The sequence below is a fragment of the Nicotiana tabacum genome, chromosome 8 (assembly GCF_000715075.1).
Source record: "Nicotiana tabacum cultivar K326 chromosome 8, ASM71507v2, whole genome shotgun sequence".
Lineage (NCBI taxonomy): Eukaryota > Viridiplantae > Streptophyta > Magnoliopsida > Solanales > Solanaceae > Nicotiana > Nicotiana tabacum.
In genome coordinates this window covers 203,356,905-203,377,703 of record NC_134087.1, presented here as the reverse complement: position 1 = coordinate 203,377,703, position 20,799 = coordinate 203,356,905, and the positions used below count along the sequence as shown (strand labels likewise).

The window sequence follows — 20,799 nt, the reverse complement described above, 5'->3', positions numbered from 1 at the left end:
CGTCGTCCTCCTACACAACTTAGAGCCTCGAGTTCTTCCAACTAACTTAAAAACCATATTAAACTAATTGTTTGTCTTGTCAATTCTATTCGTCGTTCATTTAATTAAGCTGTCCAATACAACTTCCTCTTGTTCATTTTTTCGTTTTGGGTCCAGGTCAGCCGTTTGAAGAAAGGCGTTTAATCTGGCCACAAACCATACTTGGACTACCAAATATTTTGCCTCTCAATTTTCTAGATTCCAGCCGTCTTTGACTTTTAAGGCGAAATTTAATTGTTTTTCTTTTGCCGGGAATTAAAGTTATTTTATTACTATCATATAAATGATGGCAAATATTGGCGAATCTTCAAATACAACTCTCTTTTTTTCTGTTCTTTGAGTATACATGGGATCGGTTTTTTAATTATGTAATTAAAAAATGTACTATTTGAGAATTGAACTGGGGTCTGTACTATAGCAGGATCCTATTTTACCACTGGACCATTGGTGCATTTTATTTTAAGACTGTCTTTTATTTGATTTATACTCTTTAATTGTATTTTCGCACGAAAATAACCAACCAAAGTTGGTCGGTTTTTTAAAATAACCGGCCAAATTAACCGATTTTCTAATATTATTTTTAATTTATTTTAAATGAAAAACCGTAACTTTCACGGGACTCAAAAATAGTTTTTCGCATTTTTGCTCCAAAGAATTGGTCGTTTTTTTGACCGACCATGATCGTTCGATTTTTGCCGAATTTCTAATAGTGAAAGTATGCAAGAGGATTTCGAACCCTAAACTTCTCATTTGGGATGTCCCCTCGGTCATTTGGATTTTAAATACTTGTGAAAGAACATATTCACCAAACTTATCGCGAATTAATTGGAATATATTTTTCATTAGATATATATGAAAACAATATACTAAAAACGCACTACTGGAAAATAGGCCTACGGGAACAGTTGTTTTGGCAACGGTTATTTAAACCGTTGCAATAGATTAGGTACGGTAACGGTTACAACCGTTACAATAGAGTTTGGATGAAACCAGCACACTTTAGATACTAAACTGTTCCCGTTGACAGTTCACCATTACCATAGGTCTTCTTTATAGGAACGGTGTTGTCAACCGTCCCAATAGGACTATTTGTAGTAACGATTTTAGAAATTTTGTAATATAGGAACGGGTATTTTGTTCCCTCCTCATTTTCCCCCCTGAATTTTGCTAAACCCGCCAATATAACCCCTTTTTCCTTTTATTTCTTATTTATTTTATTTTGGTAAATATAATAACTAAATTAAAATTTATTCGACACTTCCAATGCTCTCGTCTTCCTCATCAAGCTCGTATTCTTGGCAGCAAACGTTACCAAACCTAAATTCTAACCTTCCTCAAATTACCAGCAAACCTATTCTCACCTTCCTCAAATCACCATCCCAAATCCCTCATTCGCAAATCACCGTCCCAAATCCCCAGCGTTTGGTTTATTCGTAAATCACCAGAAAACTTCCTCAAATCTCATTGATGGTGATTTACTTTCATCTCATCTGCATTTGGTCCTAAATTCCCAAATCCCCAAATCTATTTGTTAACTAAAAATCCCCAAATCTCGATTGCTAACCCAAAACTCCCAAACCCCAAAGTCTCAAACTCCATTTGTTTCACTCGAAGGATCTGAAGAACAGAGGAATAATTTAAAGGCAGCGATTACTGTATAGAAAATATTTTAAATCGCGAGAAAGTTTCGACCCAAAAGGCAATCAGTGAGAAATCAACTTCAGGTAATTTTTCCTTTGTAATTTGGGCATTATATTCTATAATCGTTCTTTTTTCCTTTAAGCTTTATGGTGTGAGCAATGTATATGATTTCACTTCAGTGTATATTCTAGCTTAGTTTCTCGAATTAATTTTCTAACTTAGTTAAGGCACACAAAATACCAAAGTATTTTGGGAGATGACCGAAGCAGCTTTGGAGATTTTTTATAAGTCGGGTCTAGCAGTCAGTTTTCAACAAGTATTCAAATCTCTTTGTTTATATCCCACCAAAACCATGTTCTTCAGAATAAACAATTATTCTAACTGCAACAGAATAAACCATGTTCTCTGTGCTAGTTTGTTTAAATGTTTATGCGAAATCCTCCAGTACGAAATCCCCCAACATATGTCAAACTAGGGACACCGATGATATTTGGTGAGTTAATACAGCTCCACATGTTTACATAATACTTATTACTTCTAGCTTAGAAAGCTCTTACATGTGAAAGTCCAAGATTGTTGCTTTATTAAAGAAGGTTTCAGATTATTGCTTTAACAAGTCCAAACTCCTATTATCCCTCTCTTTTTCATTGTATACTTTGCTCTAAACTGGATATCTACTATATGTTCCTGCTTATTAGGTTCTATGAACTCTCATTTTCAAATAATATTGTGAACTGAAGCATGGTTTCATGAATCAACGCATGCATATAAGCTTAAGACAATAAAGAGAAAATAGTTATTCCATGCCCATTTTCTTAGCTTATCAATTATGTAAGTATATGTTTTAAAAGCCATTATGGTATATGTTTCTTGGCGAGCTACATGCAAGCAGCCTGTTGGTAAGCAATTAACTGACGAAAAATTTCACGCCTGTGCAAAAGGTCATAATATTTTGTATATGAGTGCTTTATATTACATCTTATATGAAGCTTGAATCAAGCACGTGATTTATCTATCATAACTGCACTAATATATGGTGGTGAAATTTATCTCTTAACTGCTTTAATTGCCCATACCCCAGAAAAACTCTAATAAAGGAAAATCTTTAACATGTTTGAAGTTTTTCTGGTTTTAAATATAAAATTCTTTTATTCTCTTTAGCCCTTTAATATAACTATGACAAAGGTAAATAATATCCTAGAATAGTTGTCCATGAAAGAAATGTCGTGGTTAACAACATTGCAAGAGCTATTGCAGTAAGTTGTGATGAACCAATATAGCTTTTACGCATATAAAGTTCTTCAGAATTGCCAAAATTCAAGGGTTTGAATCTTAGAGAATACTTGTTACTCGTGATTTTAGCATAACTCATGCTATGAATCTGAACTTTGGTGACATATTCTTTTTTTAGTAAATTATTATTCTTCTACCATGTATATTATATTGTTCTGATGGGTTGTGATGAGACTATGTTGTCTTTTGTTTGACTTGGTCTTTCGTTGGATTTATGCTTCTATTAATACAAAGGTGCAACAATTTCACGGGCATAGGTGCTCAACTCTTTGGAAATGGAAAGCATGAATGCAATTATGTAGCCATGTCCTTAGTTCCATCAAACATTAACACTTTGTTGTCTTCAGATGCTCACGTGCTTGTTATAGTGTAGAGGGTCATGCCTTAAAAGCAGTGGTCAATGTCAAATTAGTATGCTTTTGGTTTATTTGATTAGTTTTGTTGATTTACTTTTATCGTATAGGATATCTATGGATAATGGTGATAAAAGTTGGATGAATCTCCTGAGATGGACGGATGAGTATATCCGTGGAGTGAATGATTTTCTTGATAAGGCATTTGAACGAGCCGCCCAAGGAAATGAAATATTATGCCCTTGCAAAAAGTGCATGAATCACTATTGGTATTATAGAAATGTGGTGGAGGATCATTTGGTTGTTCATGGGTTTGTTGATGGTTATACCAAATGGGTTTTCCATGGGGAAGGATTTTCCTCGAGAAATACACCTCATCCAAGCAATAATGATGAAGGTTCTACCATGCGTGACGATATTGATGGACTACTTCATGATACATTTAGAAACATAGAGGGCCAGGAAGAGGATGAAGAAGAAGTTGGGGAAAGACTATCTGAAGATGCAAAGAAGTTTTTTAAATTGCTGGAGGAAGGAAAATAAGAGTTATATCCGGGGTGTGAAAATTTTAGTAAACTGAGTTTCATTACTCGATTGTACTTGCTTAAATCATTGCATGGGTTGAGTAATGTGGCTTTCTCTGATTTATTAGAGTTGATAAAAGAGGCATTTCCATTTGCTCAGGTACCGGAATCTTTCAACAAGGCTAGAAACATGATAAAAGATTTGGGTCTTCATTATGAAAAAATACATGCATGCTCTAATGATTGCATGTTATTTTGGAAAAAAAAATGCGAATACGGATAATTGCTCTATTTGTGGGTCTTCAAGATGGAAGAGTGTCAGTCCTTTGACTAAAGCAAACTCTAAAATCCCTATAAAGGTTTTAAGGTACTTTCCTTTAAAGTCTAGGCTTCAGAGGATATTCATGTGTCCTGAAACGGCTGCTGCAATGAGATGGCATGCTAATGAGCGACCCAATGATGGGAATATAAGACATCCCGCTGATGGGGAAGCTTGGAAGGCTTTTGATTCTTTGTATCCAGACTTCTCTAGAGATCCTCGGAATGTTAGATTGGTTCTTTCAAGTGATGGTTTCAACCCGTTTCGGACCATGAGCATTTCTCATAGCACGTGGCCTGTTATATTAATGAACTATAATTTATCACCGTGGATTTGCATGAAGCCGGAGTATATAATGTTGTCTATGATCATTCCTGGTTCATCATCTCCCGGAAATGATAGAGATGTGTACCTACGTCCATTAATTGAAGAATTGAAGGAGCTATGGGAAACTGGGATAGACACATTTGATGCTGAAACCAACCAATCTTTCCGAATGTGTGCTGCCTTATTGTGGACAGTTAGTGACTTTCCAGCATTAACAATGCTTTCAAGATGGAGTACTAAGGGGAGATTAGCATGCCCCACTTGCAATTATGACACATGTTCTCAATATCTCAAACATAGTCACAAGATGTATTACTTGGGCCATCGAAGACTTTTGCCTCGTGATCATCCATTCCGAAGAGATAAGAAGTCTTTTGATGGTAAGGAGGAACATAGACCTGCACCTGCTCCCTTGTCGGTTGAAGAAGTCTTTGAAGAGCTGCTTGAATTCAACAATATCTTTGGAAAGAGCACTAAAAAAAAGGCCTCGGAGTTATAAGGGTCCGTAAAAAAATATATCCATTTTTTTTGAATTGCCATATTGGGTGCATAACAAATTGAGGCACAATCTTGATGTGATGCACATCGAGAAAAACATATGTGATAGTTTGCTTGGGACTTTATTAGAAATAGATGGAAAATCAAATGATCATGAAAAATCTCGCTATGACTTACAAGAATGGGGATACGAAAGGAGTTACAACCAAGAATAAATAGTGATGGAACTATAAGTGTGGCTAAATCTTGTTTCTACATGGAACCAAAACTGAAAAGTTTATTTTGTACTGTCATAAAAAATGCTAAATTACCAAAAGGGTGTGCTTCGAATATTTCAGAACGCATGCAAGTGAAAGAGATGAAAATATTAGGGTACAAGAGTCATGACGCTCATTTTATAATGCATTACTTGCTCCAAGTTGCTGTTAGAAAAGTGTTGCCCAAACATGTTTTATTGGCCTTGATTAGGTTGGAAAATTTTTTTAGAGCTATATGTAGTAAGGTCATAAGGCAAAGAGATCTTGAAACAATACAGTCGGAAATTGTTGAAATAACATGCGAGCTTGAAAAGATTTTCCATCCAACATTTTTTGACATAATGCCACATTTGCCTATTCATTTGGTGAATGAAATTAAGCTTGGGGGTCCGGCTCATCTCCGTTGGATGTATCCCATTTAGAGGAACCTATGTAAGTACAAGGCATTTGTACGTAATCGATCTTGTCCAGAAGCATCAATAGCAGAGGGGTTTGTGGCCGATGAGTGCTTGACTTTTTGTTCGAGATATCTACATGATGGCGTTAAGACAAAATTTAGTAGGTACCAAACTGTGGATGATGAGTGCTCTCAAAATTTGTCACCTATATTCCCTAATATAGGCCATCCAATTGGAAGTAAGAAAAAAGATACTTTTCTCATGGATTCGCAGTTATGCTTTGAAACACATCAATATGCTCTGTTCAATACTGGAGATGAACAAATGGAAAAGTTTATCGAGTAAGATAAATTATATAAACATTTATCTATATTTATATAATTTTTTTATTATATGATTAAAACTGAAATGTTCTTGATTGCAGGGAACATAAAAATTTAATTGTTATTCATAGTAGATCAAATGCATGGGTAAGAGCGAGGGATCACAGTCGAGAATTCAGCAATTGGTTTAAACAGAAAGTTAAAAATATTGTTGTGCCAGATTATTTAAGATTGCTAGCTAAAGTACCTACTATGGTAGCCAAAAGATATACTACATATTTTATTAATGGATACCGATTTCATACCAAAGAACGGGATTCCCGATGCAAGACTCAAAATAGTGGAGTGACTTTATCGGCAATAACAGATAGTTTTGCTAGTTCTAGGGACCAAAATCCCATCAATGGTGAGGTTATCTATTATGGAGCGATTCAGGATATCATTGAGATTGATTATTGGGGTTATTTTAGGGTTGTACTGTTTAGATGTGATTGGTTTCGTAATGAAATAGATGATTATGGGTTAACTCGGGTGTACTTCAATAGATTATGCAGTAGAGATGACCCTTTTGTGTTGGCATCACAAGTTTATCAAATTTTTTATGTGGAGGATCCAACTGAGAAAGATGTTTATTATGCGAGGAGCAAAGTACCTGTTGATTTGTATGATCTAGAGGAAGAGAACTGTCCTAATATTGGAGACACATTTTGGAGGGAACCTAATAATGACATTAGTTCCTCATCTAGATTACTTGATGTTGACATTAGATGGTCAAGAGAAGACGTACCCGTTGATATCATTGATACTCCATCTAATGCACAAAATTCACACGATACAATAGTGGAAACATCGGAAGAGGAGGATGGGTTTGATGATACTGATTGGGACTGGATGGAAGCAGATGATTAAATAAGAAAATTCTGAAATCTTTTAAGTATATTCTTTTTAGAGTGAGTGATAATGCCTTTTTAAATAAATATTTAATGATTATTTTTGTTTATTTCCTTTATAAAATTATTCTGACATGCTTCAATTTTGCAGGATTTGAGATCTGGTAACATTATTGTCGATATTGAATTAAATGATAGAGATTTCGGATACTTTTGTTCGGTTGTTGAGGCCGTCCCTTCTCTCACGTCCTCTTCTGGTTCAGCTGTCCAAGTCTTCAAGTGTGAAGCACAGTTGGTAATTTCTATCCTCCATGAAATTATAGCAACTCTGTGGTCCTTAAAGAGTATATTTTACATGGTGCATTTTGCATCCTATTCCTTATCACAGGGCATCCTTGCTTACATGTTGCTGATTGCTATTGGTCTATGGAAAGAGGACAAGAATATTGGAAAGAATCTAAAAAGATGATCCATTTTTCAAATCTAAGAATAAATATAAATGGGCATGACTTTGGACAATCTAACAAGCTTCCTTTTTTCTTGGCTTTATAGACTCTTTTTTGTAAATGTTCCACTTTTCTCTAAGTTAAATTTTACTCTTTTTGAGTTATCTCCTCTTTCTGATTGATGGAGTTTCTTGGATTCCTTTGGTGTTATCTAGGAGCTGGAGCTAGTGCTGAAATGAGTGATATTTTGCTGGTTGTATTTTGAGCGGAGCATTTTAAAAGACTTGGTCTTAGGTAATTTCTTGAAATTCTGTTCATTGTCTTATTTTCTGATGATAATCTTAGTGATATTTTACACCAGATGCGCACATGTTTGGCCATGTTTGCACCAGATGCGCACATCATTGAAGCAATCAGTTTTGTTGTTGATTGTGTGTGTGATACAGTGATAACATATGCCTATCATGATGTGCCTCTCTTCATGTGATATTGAAATGTTGATCTGCACTTTGATATCACTTCTAAGCACCTCAACTCCTTTTGTATGTTGGTCAATCAGTTCTCTTCCTTTGCTAACCTATATTGTGTTTGCTTTTCAGAATCTGAAAAATATTTGAATAGTCATGAATCAAGAAGGGTGCTCAAGCAAAAATAAGAAAATATTCAACCGCATTCCAGCTGGATCACTTGCATCTTTTCGAAATCAAAGGGTTTCGTCGTTGACAACAAAAAGAACCTTCCAAGCTACACGTTCTAATACAAATGAAGAACGACAATCAGAAGGTGGATTACCCTCATCTTTGCGAAACCAAAAGGTTTCGTCGTTGACAACAAAAACATTCTTGAAATCTATAAGGTCAAATGCAAATGAAGAACGACAATCCGAAGGTGGATCTCAATTGCAAGAACAAGTGCAGCAAGTGCCACAGAATTGCACCTCTTCAGCAACACAAGGAGTACATGAACAAGTGCAACAAGCGAATATGGATTGCATCACTCCTGCATCACAGGGAGTACATGAAAGATCTGATGATTCTACCAATCATGAAGCAATTGAACAATTTGAGGAATAAGGCAAATATATATAAATTTTAATCATAAACTTAACTAAATATAGTGATTAATGATTATCTTTGTTTTGTACTATTGCAGGCCCCTCCTCGCCAAAAAGAAAAAGAGGTCGTACTCAAATGCCAAGTGTTCATGTTAGAAAAGAGCGTAAAATAATCACTCTAAATGAGTTTAATCAACCCATTGGTCCTACTAAAGAGGTTGTAAAAGAGTTGGGTAGCTTCCTTGGCACATTGGCAAGGAGTGGGAATTTTTGTCCTCTTAATGTAGTTAATTGGAGGAAACTAGATACAAAAGATGATATGTAGAAATATATCAAGGTATGAACCAATGTCCAATAAACATGGATGATATTTCTTATTTCTTACACTAACCCAATTGCACTAAATTTGTAGGAAAAATATGACATTCCTGACGAGGCGAAAAAATGGATTTTTGAATCAGTTTGTAGTGCTTAGAGAAAGTATAATAGTCAATTGAAGAAAACCACTTCACAGCCTATGAGAATGATGAGCTTCGTATGAAGAATAGGCCAGTAGATGTTCCAGAATCTCACTTTAAGGATCTTCTTAACTATTGGAACTCTGATCCTCACAAGGTAATTACATCCAGAATCTCTTTTCTAGTCTTCGGTGAGTCAGTCTAGTCTTCGGTGAGTCAGTCACACTTAGGAACTGTTCTGACTTCTTGCCATAGCTTTTTAAGTCCCAGCTCAGTCAGTCACATTGTCACCCACCCCTTGGTAGTACTTGCCCTGTCTTACTGGTATCATTTTATAGTCCAACCATTTCAATTTGAGGCATTACAAGCAGCTAGCTTATATATTATATAGAAAAATGAACAAGCAATCATCATACTTGGAAACTCAACTTCAGTTAATTAACTTATTTTAAAACTTGTAAAATCACAATCCTGATTGGTTTTCCAATAAGATCCTATAAAGTCCATAGTGAGTAAAATCCATGTACATGAAATTTTGTCTTGTGTTGTTTGTATCTCACTTGTAGAGGCACAAGTTAATCTTCTTGCTGAAATAAAGTATAATCTGATGTTGCTTCGCCCTTGTACACTTGCACGAAAAATGATCCCAGTTTATGAGATACACATGTCCCTTCAATCTCAAAATGCATATCTGTGCACATATATTTTAAGAGGATGCTGCAGTATTGGCTAACTAATCTCCCCTTAACATTCATCTAAGTGCATGGTATTGGGATGAATATATCTAAGCTCTTCAGATGTATTCACTTCAACATCTACTACCAAGTCCTTTAATCAAAGAAGTTATAGAGATGAATTTGCAACTACCTGACTTTCAACCTTTTTTTCTAGAGCAATGACAGTACTTAATCAAGCAAACTTTAATACTATGAGTGTAGTCTTGGGTCATAATGTGGGTAATGGGCATAATTGTTGGTTTCTATTTGGTTGACTCGTTTATTTGCAGAAAATGTCCGAAACCAATACAGAGAATCGAAATAAATTGAAGTGTCCACACACAGATGGCAAAACACCTTTTGCTCTAATTCACGAGGTTTGATGTTTTATCTTTCTTATTTTTTTAAAATTATGAACTTTCTAATTTTATATGGAAAGATTCTTATACTTGTTTTCATGTAACTAGGAAAAAAGAAGAAAATCTCTGATACTTCAGATACTGTATCAAGTAAGGACATATTTGTGGCTATAAGAAAAAGAAAACTTGGTCGAGTATACAAAAGCTCATATGACAATACAATTAGTAAAATTGTACGAAATTTCTAATTTAAAGTTTGTCATGCTTATTTATTTGTTCTTAATTATTGATTCAACTTTAGTTAATTAAAACTCTTTTTTCTCGCATTTGGTTTGTAGGTTGAAATGGAAAGAATACAATCTACTCAGGAAAGTGAATATGTCAATCATTCAACTGACGATTTTACATCAGTCATGGGACCTGAACATCCAGGTCGTGTGAGATTGTATGGACGAGGGGTTACCAAGACTGTGTTAAAAGGGCAAAAAGGGAATCTTGGATCTTCTGATGAGAGGATGCAGCAAAAAATAGAGGAAATGGAAGAGAGGATACAACAAAGAATGTATGAAAAGTTGAACGGACAAAAGGATGCTATGGAACAAAATATTACAATGAACGTCATCGCACGACTTCAGCATCTGAACCTAGATTTGCGACTTGATCCTGACATGTTAAGGTTTAGTGCACGTTCACATGTAGATACTTCCTCTGCACAACAAGCTATTGTTCAACTAAACAGTTGACCATCTACTGGTAGTAACAATCAAGGTCAGTACGTACCAAATATTATAACAATCAACTTCACTTGAATTTAAAAGGTAGAGATGCAACGTCTGTGTGTTGGAACTTTTTGCTTCTTTTGTTTAAGATCTTCTTGATGTACTTTGCCAATATCTTTAGCAATTCTAATCAGTTGTGCCTACCCTAATGGTTGTGCCTATCTCATCACGATAATCTGATTGTTTAACTAAAGAACCTTAGATCGTAGTCATACTTTGTCTATATTGATACTGTCTAGTTAAAAAATGGTTTGTATGTCATCATGATAATTTAATGAAGGTATGGGACCCATTAGAAAAGCGATCACTTCGTCGCTTAAAGCGCTAAGCGACACTATATCGCTTCTGGCTGCTCGAAGCGATGCGATATTGAAAAGCGCGCGCTTCACTAAAAAAAAGACCCCTAAATAGTCACAACAGACCACTACTTCTCCCCATCAAAATAGAGACATCGACAAAAGGCTAGGGTTGCCCTTCTCTCTCAAGCTCGAGCTCGACCACTGCTTCTCCAGTCCAGGTAATTTCTTTCTCCTTTCTTCTTCCTTTCTTCTTCTCATTTCTTATTTTTCTGCTGCTTCTTCTTCTGCTTCTTTTGCTTCTGCTTCTGCTTCTTCTTCTGCTTATTTTTCTTCTGCTTCTGCTTCTTCTGCTTCTGTTGCTTCTTCTTCTGCGTCTGTTTCTGCTTCTTCTGCTGCTTTTGCTTTTTGCTTCTTCTATTTCTGCTTCTGCTTCTGCGTTATTATATTTCAGCATATAAAATTAATTATATATATATATGTATTATTTTTATTTTGCTTGTCCTATGGTTTGTTGATGATTTGGTGGTACCTAGTACCTACTTTTAAGTATTTAAATTGAAATTTTTGATTATTTATAATTTTACATTATGTTTTTTAAGAATTGCGCTTCACTTTAATAAAGCGTGCGCTTCGCTTTTGAAGCGAGGCGAGCCCTTGTCGCTTTTTTGTGTTTCACGCTCTCAAAAACACTAGTATGGGTACATTTTAACCTAGGGTGCCACAGTAGTCCTGCTAAATGATGATCTGCATTCATCTATCTGTTTAGTTTTGACCATTTATGTTTTTGGATCTTTCATGATCATGTGATGTCTAAGACACTATTTGAGAAGACTTCTTTTGTCAATATGGGTAACTGTTCACTTTGGTAACCTAATAGATTGATGAAATGATGTTGAACATGTATTATGCCGGTAGGATTCAAAATGGAAAGTTTGTTGGTGTAACCTGTTTATTGACATCACTATGTATAGAAGAACTTAATCATGAACTGGAGTGATATTTGGATCTTGCAATTTGAAAAAACTGTTAAACTATACATTGTCACAACAAGATATTATGCTCGTTAGGTCCAAACAAAATTAAAACTAACTTTCCTACCTGCATTGATCTCTCTGCTGGTTTAGCGGATTGATGATTTGGGAAGCCTGGACATGGCTGTTAATTGAGTGAAGTAGGGGTCTCAGCTATATATATATATATATATATATATATATATATATATATATATATATATATATATATGCTCTAGTCTGTTCTGAAGATTATTGAAATGCATGCTGACCTGTCCTAAGTGACATGAACATATTCAAGGATCCTGAAATGTTGAACCTTCAATAGAATTAATAAAGCAAGTGTACATATCCTTCTTTGTCACTTACTGATGCTTAGATCACATAATAAGGCATCTCTGAACTTAAAGTGGTTAAAGATAACACCTATCTACTGATAATATGCAACTTATACAGTAAACATATACTGGTAATATGCAACTTACTGATGTTTAGGGCTAAATTTCAGAAATGTCATTGTTTTAAAATGTTTTGTTTAGTTTCTCTACAAAACTGTTAGATCAGTTGGTTCACTTTCTAGGACATTTCCAGCGAGAGAAACACGTGTAATTGGTCCTTTAGTTGAGCAACTAAGTAATAGGAACCTAGACGTAGCAGCAGAAGCTGCTGCCTCACTTGGGAAGTTTACTTGTCCTCAGAATTTCTTGGGTATGAAGCACTCAAAAACAATTATCGAATTCAGAGGTGTTCCTCCCGTGATGAGACTGTTGAGAGGAAATGAACAATCAAAATTGAATGGATTGGTTCTCCTCTGCTACCTAGTATCACATGCTGGTAACAGTGAGGCTCTGGAACAAGCACGAGTATTCACTGCTCTCGAGGGAGTAGATCGCCCATCAATTGCTGCACATCCTGAGTTAAAGGAATTGATGCCAGAGGCAATGTATCACCTAAATGTTTATCACTCTGGTGTACTTACTGAGAGGCAATATAATGGTCATTGATCAGCTGAAATAACGGTTTAAATAGTGGATGTTTCGTGCTGGTTTTGTAATTATGTTTGTGATTCTTCTTATGAATTATTCTTTACTTTGCCATCATAGCTTAATAGTTTGAAAGTCTTGGTCTTTGGTAATAATACCAGATTATTATAATGTTGTGTATAGTTTGTTGAGATGAATAAGTTGGATTAATAAAAGAAGAACGAAAATAGTTAAATGCTTGAGTATTCTTAGACCGGATTTGGTTGAAGGGTAATAACTTTATTTATCCTCTTTTGTAGGTGGAGTAGATCAAGAAATGAATGATGAAGAACTAGACCTTACTTGAAATGAATTTTGTATTGTTATAGATGAATATTCTAGTAATCTTTTGTTACCAACATTTTTGAAACTTATTTACTCTTTTGAAATGTACTAAACTTATGCACTCATGGGGTAGAACATTTGCTTTATGGATAATTTTATATTATTAATAGTTTCATTTTATTGTGTATTTAAATTTTAGTATTATTATAATTTATTATATGTATAAATATTTATTTATAACAGGTGCTATATTTTGGTTTTAACTGAATTGATACAATAGCCTACCAGAACCGTTCCAATAGGACATAAATGGCGTTCCAGTAGACTATGTAAACCGTTGCAATAGGTCCCATAAACTGTTCCAAATATAAATATAACCGTTACCATAGCCTAAAGAAACCGTGGCTATATCCAACATAACCGTAGCAATAGCTTACATAAGTGTTGCTTTAAATAATATGGTAACGGTTAAAAACCGTTGTATAAACAATACAGTAATGGTTTTGAACCGTTCCAATTGAAAAAAATAATCGTTCCAACAGAGAAAGGGAAAACCGTTGCGATAGACTTATCTATTGTCACGGCTATGCAAACCATTGCAAGAACCATTCCAGTAGACCTATGGGTACGCCGGCTGATGTGACGGTCTTTAAACCGTTCCAATATCCCAATGGCAACGATTTTGCAGTCTGTTGGAACGGTTTTCCAACCGTTGCTGTAGACCAATTTTCCAGTAGTGACGGATAACAAGAATATATATACACATGATTTAGCTTTCGGGGAATTGGGAACATATGAGATGCTCTTTATCCTCTAAAAGACAAGGGAGTAAACAGAAGGTAAAATATAAATAGAATTTACGACGCAATTACATTATGTATTAAAAATGAAAAGTACTATACTCCACTTATTATTTTACATTAAATAATTGCCACTACTTTTCATGTGACCTGCATGAAATGTTTTTTAAAATCCACTGACAAAGGAAAAAAATAAATACTCCATCCAAAATAAACTTGAAGACATCCGTACTATGATGTGATTTGAACAACATTCTTTTTTTATTTAATTTCTTATTAAAAATGAAAACGTATTAATTAAGCATGTTTTCTAACAACTTGAGCCCAGAGGCGGACCTATCCTATATCGAGAGGGTTTACCGGCATCCGTCAAGTTCGACAAAAATTTCATGTATACTTATATATATATTTAGAAAATAGTAATATATTAGTACTGAACACCTTACATACAAAACAAATTTTGGTTGAATCCAAAAATACACCACAATCTTCAAATCTTAGGTCCGTCTCTGCTTGAGCCTATATTTCTTCAGAAATGAAACGAGAAAATGATGATTTAATTTCCTGTGGGCGCAAGTTTCCTCTCACCTTTTTGTACATAGCATCTATGTGTGTTGCTACCAACTACCCTAGGATGCACAACCTTCTTCTTACCCAAGTTAAATACTTTTGTTCAATCGTGTATCATAGGTTGAGTGCAGTCACCTATCACACTATTTTTGGAGGCCAAGGCCTATGTCCTCCTCCGTGTAATTATAGTTTTTGATATATATACAGGTTGGAGTCATGCCTTAACTCCTCCATCATGATGATGGAACTATAATTTTTTTTTTTTAAAAAGGATCTAAACTGGTGGAGGCAGGATCTAGTGCAGATCCTTATGGGAACGATATTTTATTCCCAACACTTCATATCCATCTCACCACAATCCCAACGTGTACTTTTGATTTTATCTAAGTTTTCTCTTTCTCTTACTTGAAGCTACTCCATCCAAAAAGGAAATAAAAAAAGGATTTTTTTTTTTACTTTTAGTCCGCATCAAAAACTATTTACATTCATTAATCAAAAAAGTGTATAAAGTTTATATAATTTTTGTATTAAACATACAATAATATATTATATTTGACTATTATTTTGAGAGCACGTGCTATTTTCCGAATAAAAAAACAGTATGTGTCAAACGAAAATCATGCTAACTTCCCAAGAAAGACTTTGGTGCAATTATTTTACTCCAACCCTTGAAAACGCAAGCCTTGTCTATATTACATTATTACTAATCATTAAGTGTTTAAGTCATCCTAATTTTTGATATTTCAGATATGATCTCTAAGTATTTTTAATGATTAAACCCGTGGGATATATAGGGCGGAACCTTGACATTTGTTCAATTAAAATATCCTCGAAGCTGGAAGACAGCTTCTAGTAATATATTAAACAACTTCGAAATAATTAATGTTCCAAAAAATATCCAATTTAAGAAATTTCCACCACAATTTCACACATGAATGTTTCTGGCCCACTTCTACAATTAGGCAGGAAAATTAAAGTCCCCCATTAAGTCAATTTTATTACTATTGGATAGTGTCTCAGTAGATTTTTTTTTAACTGTTTCCGAGTAAAAATATGCAAATATATGAATGCTTAGTTAAACTTGCTTTAGGCTCTATATTGGTGGAGGCCTCATTTACTGTCACACTTAATATGTGATGTATAAATTTAAAAAAGGATTCTGTAAATTAAAATTTTTTGATTTTTTTCTTTAACAAATATAGAGAAGAAGAATATACAACTACTATAATATCTGCCAAGAAAATTACACTTGAAATGAATATTGAACCCAAATTTCATAGGAAACGTGTGATATATAAGAAGTAATAATTTGATGAAAATGTTGATAATAAGATCTCAAAATCTTCCGAAGAATCCTTTGGAGTTGATTACTTTATATATCGTAGACAAGGCTATTTTTTTTATTATTTCAAAATAGATTTGAACAATTCGAAGCATATAAAACTATTTTTGGTTTTCCATTTAGCAGTAAAAATTAAGATCACTAGATGATGAAAATTTGAAAAAATATTGTATTAATCTTGAATGTTCCTTAAAAGCATAATAATCAATTTGATAATAATGGTTTAGATTTATTTTCGGAATTAAAAGTATTAAGAAAAATAGTACAATTAGAAGATAACAGTTTAATTGTACTTGGTCAAATAAAAAGATTCGATTCTTTTTGTAATGCATGTAATGCTTATGGAACAATGTTAATAACTCTTGTTATCATCGCTTCGGCGAAAAGAATTTTTCAAAATTAAAATTGATAAAATCTTACCTAAGATCAACAATATATCAAGAAAGGTTAAATGGACTAGCTATATTATCAATTAAGAAAGACTTATTAGGAGTTATGATTATAAAAAAATTATTAATAACTTTGTGTCTAAGAAACGTTAGAAAAATAGACTTCAAATAAATAAATATTTTTTTAAAAAAAAAAGAAGTTAAGGCCCCTCGTACAGTTTAGCTTTAGGCCACAAAACTCGTCAGGCCGCCCCTGGTTGTATTGGAAAAAATCAAGTTAACATTTGGAATTAATTATGTGCTGACATGTCAGGATACGTGGATCAATGAAAGAATGACAGCTGGCAAAGAACATTCAAAGAGACACGAGCCTTAATAAGTACGAGCAAAGGTTCAAGAAAACAAGAAGGAACGGTTACTAGAACCTCTTGGTAATTTAATGAGATATCAGAGGAATGAACCTAGATAGCAAAAAGTTCAGATACGTATTATCAGTAATTAATGAGCATTGATAATGGATATAGAATCTTCATGTACGATTGTCAATTATAATGTTACATTAATGCCACTAATTGCTCATAATGGCTCTGTTATGAGAGGAAAGAAACGTATTACTTAGAAATAGCTATAAAATGAGAGGAATAACATTTGTAAAGGGACAGAGAATATTATTGGAATATACTGATTTATTTTGCTTTGCTTAATTTATTATCTTTCAATTCAATTCTTTCTTTTAATTATCTAGTCGTTTTTTTATTTGATTATCAGTAACCCGAGCTCTTCTAAAATTAAGCTTTGATCGAAATTCTAATTTTTTGATTAAACAAATTGAGTTCGTTACCGGGAATCTGATAATCTTTTGCTTTCCAAATCGATTCGTTTGTCAAAACAATCATGTCAAATGTCAACGACAACAACCAACAAAATTTAGAACACCAAGAAGATCCGCAACATCAGCTGAACCAACAAGATGACAGAACTTCAGCTCCCTCACCACAACATTCTCCTCGAAAATCACGAGAGGGGACTCTTGACATATCTGAATCGAATGAAAATTAGCGGCTCGAAAATGATCAAGCTATCGATGAGGCTTTCAAAAAATTAATCGCTCAACAGGTTAGCAATGCTCTTCAGGCTTTCATTAACCAGTTGCCGATTTTACCACCAACACCAACTCCAAACAACAACACCCTAGAAAATCCTCGCTCAGGACTCGTTAACTCAGGCAGTGGCAGAACTCTCAGCGAGTCTCGTGATGGAGGGCCAGGTAACCCAGTTAATTCTGATTTACAAAATTTAGTACTAACTTTGCAGAAACAGCTCAAGGAGCAGAGTGACCGCATAGAGCAAATACCTGGAGTGCCGCCTACAATCAAGGGAATAGATATGGACAAATACTCACAACAACCTTGGAAGCCAAGTACTTCTCCTCTACCGATTCCGAAGAAATTCAAAATGCCCGATATGCCGAAATATGATGGAACAAAAGATCCACGGGATCACATAACTGCATTCACAACCGGTGTAAAGGGAAAAAACTTGACCAAACAAGAAATTGAATCAGTATTGGTCAAAAAAATCAGAGAAACACTCAATAAAGGAGCATTAACATGGTACTCTCTTCTACCTGAAAATTCTATAGATTCTTTTGCTGAGCTTGCAGACTCATTTATCAAAGCACACTCGGGAGCTCAAAAAGTGAAAAAAGAATGGAGGACATTTTCGAAATAAAACAAGGGGATACATAGCTGCTCAGAGAATTCGTAGACAGATTCCAGCGTGAGAGGATGTGTTGCCACGTGTACGTGACAACTGGGCGGCTATGGCCTTTGCCAGTAATCTAAATGAAAAAGTTCAGAAGTCGCGAGGAGACTCAAGGAAAGTTTACGAGAATTTCCAGCAACAACTTGGAATGATGTTTATAATAGATACAACACGAAGCTGCGGATAGAAGAAGATACCATCATTCAGTCTCGAAAAGATGAAAGGGTAAGTTCAAGACGAGCTGAAACCGAAAAAAGGTCCAGCAAAAATAGATACGAGCCTTACAAGGGACCAACAGGAAGAGACTCGCGTTCAAAATAGGAAAACCCAAGGTACGATCATAGATCAAGAGATAGAGAGTGGAGGAGAAGAGATCAATGGCATAACATATATGTCACGACCCAAAATCCCAACCCGGTCGTGATGACGCCTCTCGTGAGGACAAGGCCAGCCAATCAACAAAATAGTACATCTCTTTATAATTACTTAGCAGGAATAAGTCTAAATCATGGGCAATATAATCTTAAATGCGAAATAAACGTGATAGAACAAGGAAAACCCTCCCAACTCAGCCCGAAATCGGGGTGTCACAAGTCATGAGCTACTACAGAGTTTACTAATATTTTACAAAGTCTGGAATTATCATAAATAACAAAGATAAGGGAGAAAACGGGGCTGCGGACGTCAACAGCTACCTCGTTACTCCTAGTCACCGCCTGGTCTGGAAAGAATCAGCGCTCAGGAGCGAACTTAGCTCTGCCTGTATCTGCACACATGGTGCAGGGAGTAATGTGAGTACTCCGACCCAGTGAGTAATAAAAATAAATAACGACTGAAAATATGAAATCTCATAATGGCATAATATAGTGATATCCCAAGCAGTAAAGTCAGTTATACAGTAAAATAGTGAGTATCAGATAATTCTTCTTTTAAAACAGTAAAGACAAATAATTTCCACATAAAGGATAAATCAAAAGCTTGCCACTCGGGCTCAATACGTAAATCTCAGTATAGTATCAGCCCCTCGGGCTCACTCCCAACTCACCAGCACACAACATCAGCCCCTCGGGCTCACTCCCAACTCACCACACACAAGCAATGGCCTCTCGGGCCCACTCCCAACTCACCTGGGTACCCTGCGCTCACTGGGGGTTTGTACAGACTCCAGAGGGGCTCCTACAGCCCAAGCGCAATATCAATAGGCCTGAAAGCCTTCACACATCACACCCGAGGCCTGAAAGCCTCCTCATATAACACTCGAGGCCTGAAAGCCTCCTCACATCACTCAACATATCCTCACGTATGGCCCTTGGCCTCAATCAGTCCAGAAAATAATCATAAGCCTCTTGGGCATCAGTAAAACAATAGTGCTCAGCTCAACAACATTATAAATATCATTAAATCTCGAGTTGAGTATAAATGTAGCTGAGTTCACAAAATAATATAATTCAATTGAACTGAGTTCAAATAATATTTCAATTCGTGAGGAAAATAGTGATGTAAATTCACAAAAGATTTCAGATAATTGGCACGAAGCCCAAATATGGCAATAAGCCCAATCATAGTGAAAAACAATAAATCTTTATCAATTACGCGGTAAAAATATCAACTGGGATGGACCAAGTCACAATACCCAATAGTAAATGACCCCGCGCTCGTCATACAACGCGTGTCTCATCTCAACATAGCAGTATGTTGTGCAATCCGGGGTTTCAAACCCTCAGTGCATCATTTAAAATCATTACTCACCTCAAGACGGTCCAACGTCTACTCCGCTATGCCCTTGCCTCTCGAATTTACCTCTTCGCGCGTCGAATCTGGTCAAAACCACAACGAATACATTACAATAGGCTAAGGGAATATAAGACTCGAAAAATATCGAAATTCACGAAATTCGCAAAATCCGAGCCCCGGGCCCACTTCTCGAAAAATTACGAAAGTTACATCACCGGATTCCTCGTCTCGCCACGAGTCCGTACACATAAAACTTACCTAAATCAGAGTTCAAATGACCCCTCAAATCTTCAAATCTTATTTTCAAATCCCTAGGCCTAAATCTTCAATTTACTCCTCAAAAACATGTAATCTAGTCGGATTATTCGATGATAATTCAATATTATGGAGTAGAAATAATCACAAGTGAGTTACCCCAAGATTTCTTGCTAAAAATCGCCCAAAATCCGAGCTTGGAAGTCAAGAAAAATGACCAAACTCGGACTGCTGGACATTAAATCTGTCCAGAAATTTTTGGTACTGTTCATGCGGGGCACTGTTTATGCGCGTGAGGTCACTGTTCATTGTTCACCCGCGCGGTTACTATTCACGCGCGGGTACTGTTCACTGCTGCAGAAAATACAGCAGCCTTTAAAGAAATTTGCAGCACAGCCATTTTTCACTAAAATGGCTCTAACTCCATCATACGAACTCGGAATTAGACAATTCTTGTTCCTATGAGTCACAAATAATAATACGAACACAACCCTTCAATCAAAACTCAATTCAGAGCTCGTTTGCCCAGTTCAATACCCATTTCGCTCGTTAAACAATTAACTCACATTTCACATCAAAAACCCAATCACGACTTGATGAAATTAAACCAAAATTTCCAGATCAGTCCTATAATTCATGATTTAAATTCTGGAAG

General features: G+C 35.4%; 2 protein-coding genes across 10 annotated transcripts; both read left to right on the top strand.

Annotated features, from left to right (window-relative positions):
* The first annotated feature begins 1,245 nt into the window (after window positions 1–1,245).
* LOC107770874 (uncharacterized) lies at window positions 1,246–13,470 on the top strand. Of its 9 annotated transcripts, XR_012694418.1 has the most exons (12): window positions 1,259–1,763; window positions 3,437–5,990; window positions 6,074–6,922; window positions 7,014–7,157; window positions 7,524–7,602; window positions 7,908–8,382; window positions 8,461–8,699; window positions 8,775–8,977; window positions 9,827–9,913; window positions 10,004–10,128; window positions 10,234–10,663; window positions 13,266–13,470. XR_012694418.1 is itself a non-coding variant. In XM_075220059.1 (10 exons), the coding sequence occupies exons 6-9, from the start codon at window positions 8,900–8,902 to the stop codon at window positions 10,636–10,638; spliced, it is 612 nt and encodes a 203-aa protein (XP_075076160.1). In that variant the 5' UTR covers window positions 1,282–1,763; window positions 7,014–7,157; window positions 7,524–7,602; window positions 7,908–8,382; window positions 8,461–8,699; window positions 8,775–8,899; the 3' UTR covers window positions 10,639–10,663; window positions 13,266–13,470. The 9 variants fall into 9 exon arrangements, 3 of the variants coding, with proteins under 3 accessions (XP_075076160.1, XP_075076161.1, XP_075076159.1); XR_012694422.1 differs by having other exon boundaries at window positions 1,246–1,763; window positions 10,234–13,470; XR_012694421.1 differs by lacking the exon at window positions 10,004–10,128.
* LOC142163503 (uncharacterized) lies at window positions 12,125–12,987 on the top strand. The gene is made up of 2 exons (XM_075220796.1): window positions 12,125–12,130; window positions 12,523–12,987. Exons 1-2 carry the CDS (start codon window positions 12,125–12,127, stop codon window positions 12,985–12,987), a joined length of 471 nt encoding a protein of 156 aa, XP_075076897.1.
* Window positions 13,471–20,799: the final 7,329 nt, after the last annotated feature.

Bases quoted from the DNA above. Each gene is read 5' to 3' on its own strand.
- LOC107770874 (XM_075220059.1), top strand. From the start codon at position 8,900: ATGAAGAATAGGCCAGTAGATGTTCCAGAATCTCACTTTAAGGATCTT. The intron at 8,978-9,826 runs GTAATTACATCC...GTTTATTTGCAG, and splicing joins GGAACTCTGATCCTCACAAG to AAAATGTCCGAAACCAATAC. The intron at 10,046-10,233 runs GTAAGGACATAT...TTTGGTTTGTAG, and splicing joins TACTTCAGATACTGTATCAA to GTTGAAATGGAAAGAATACA.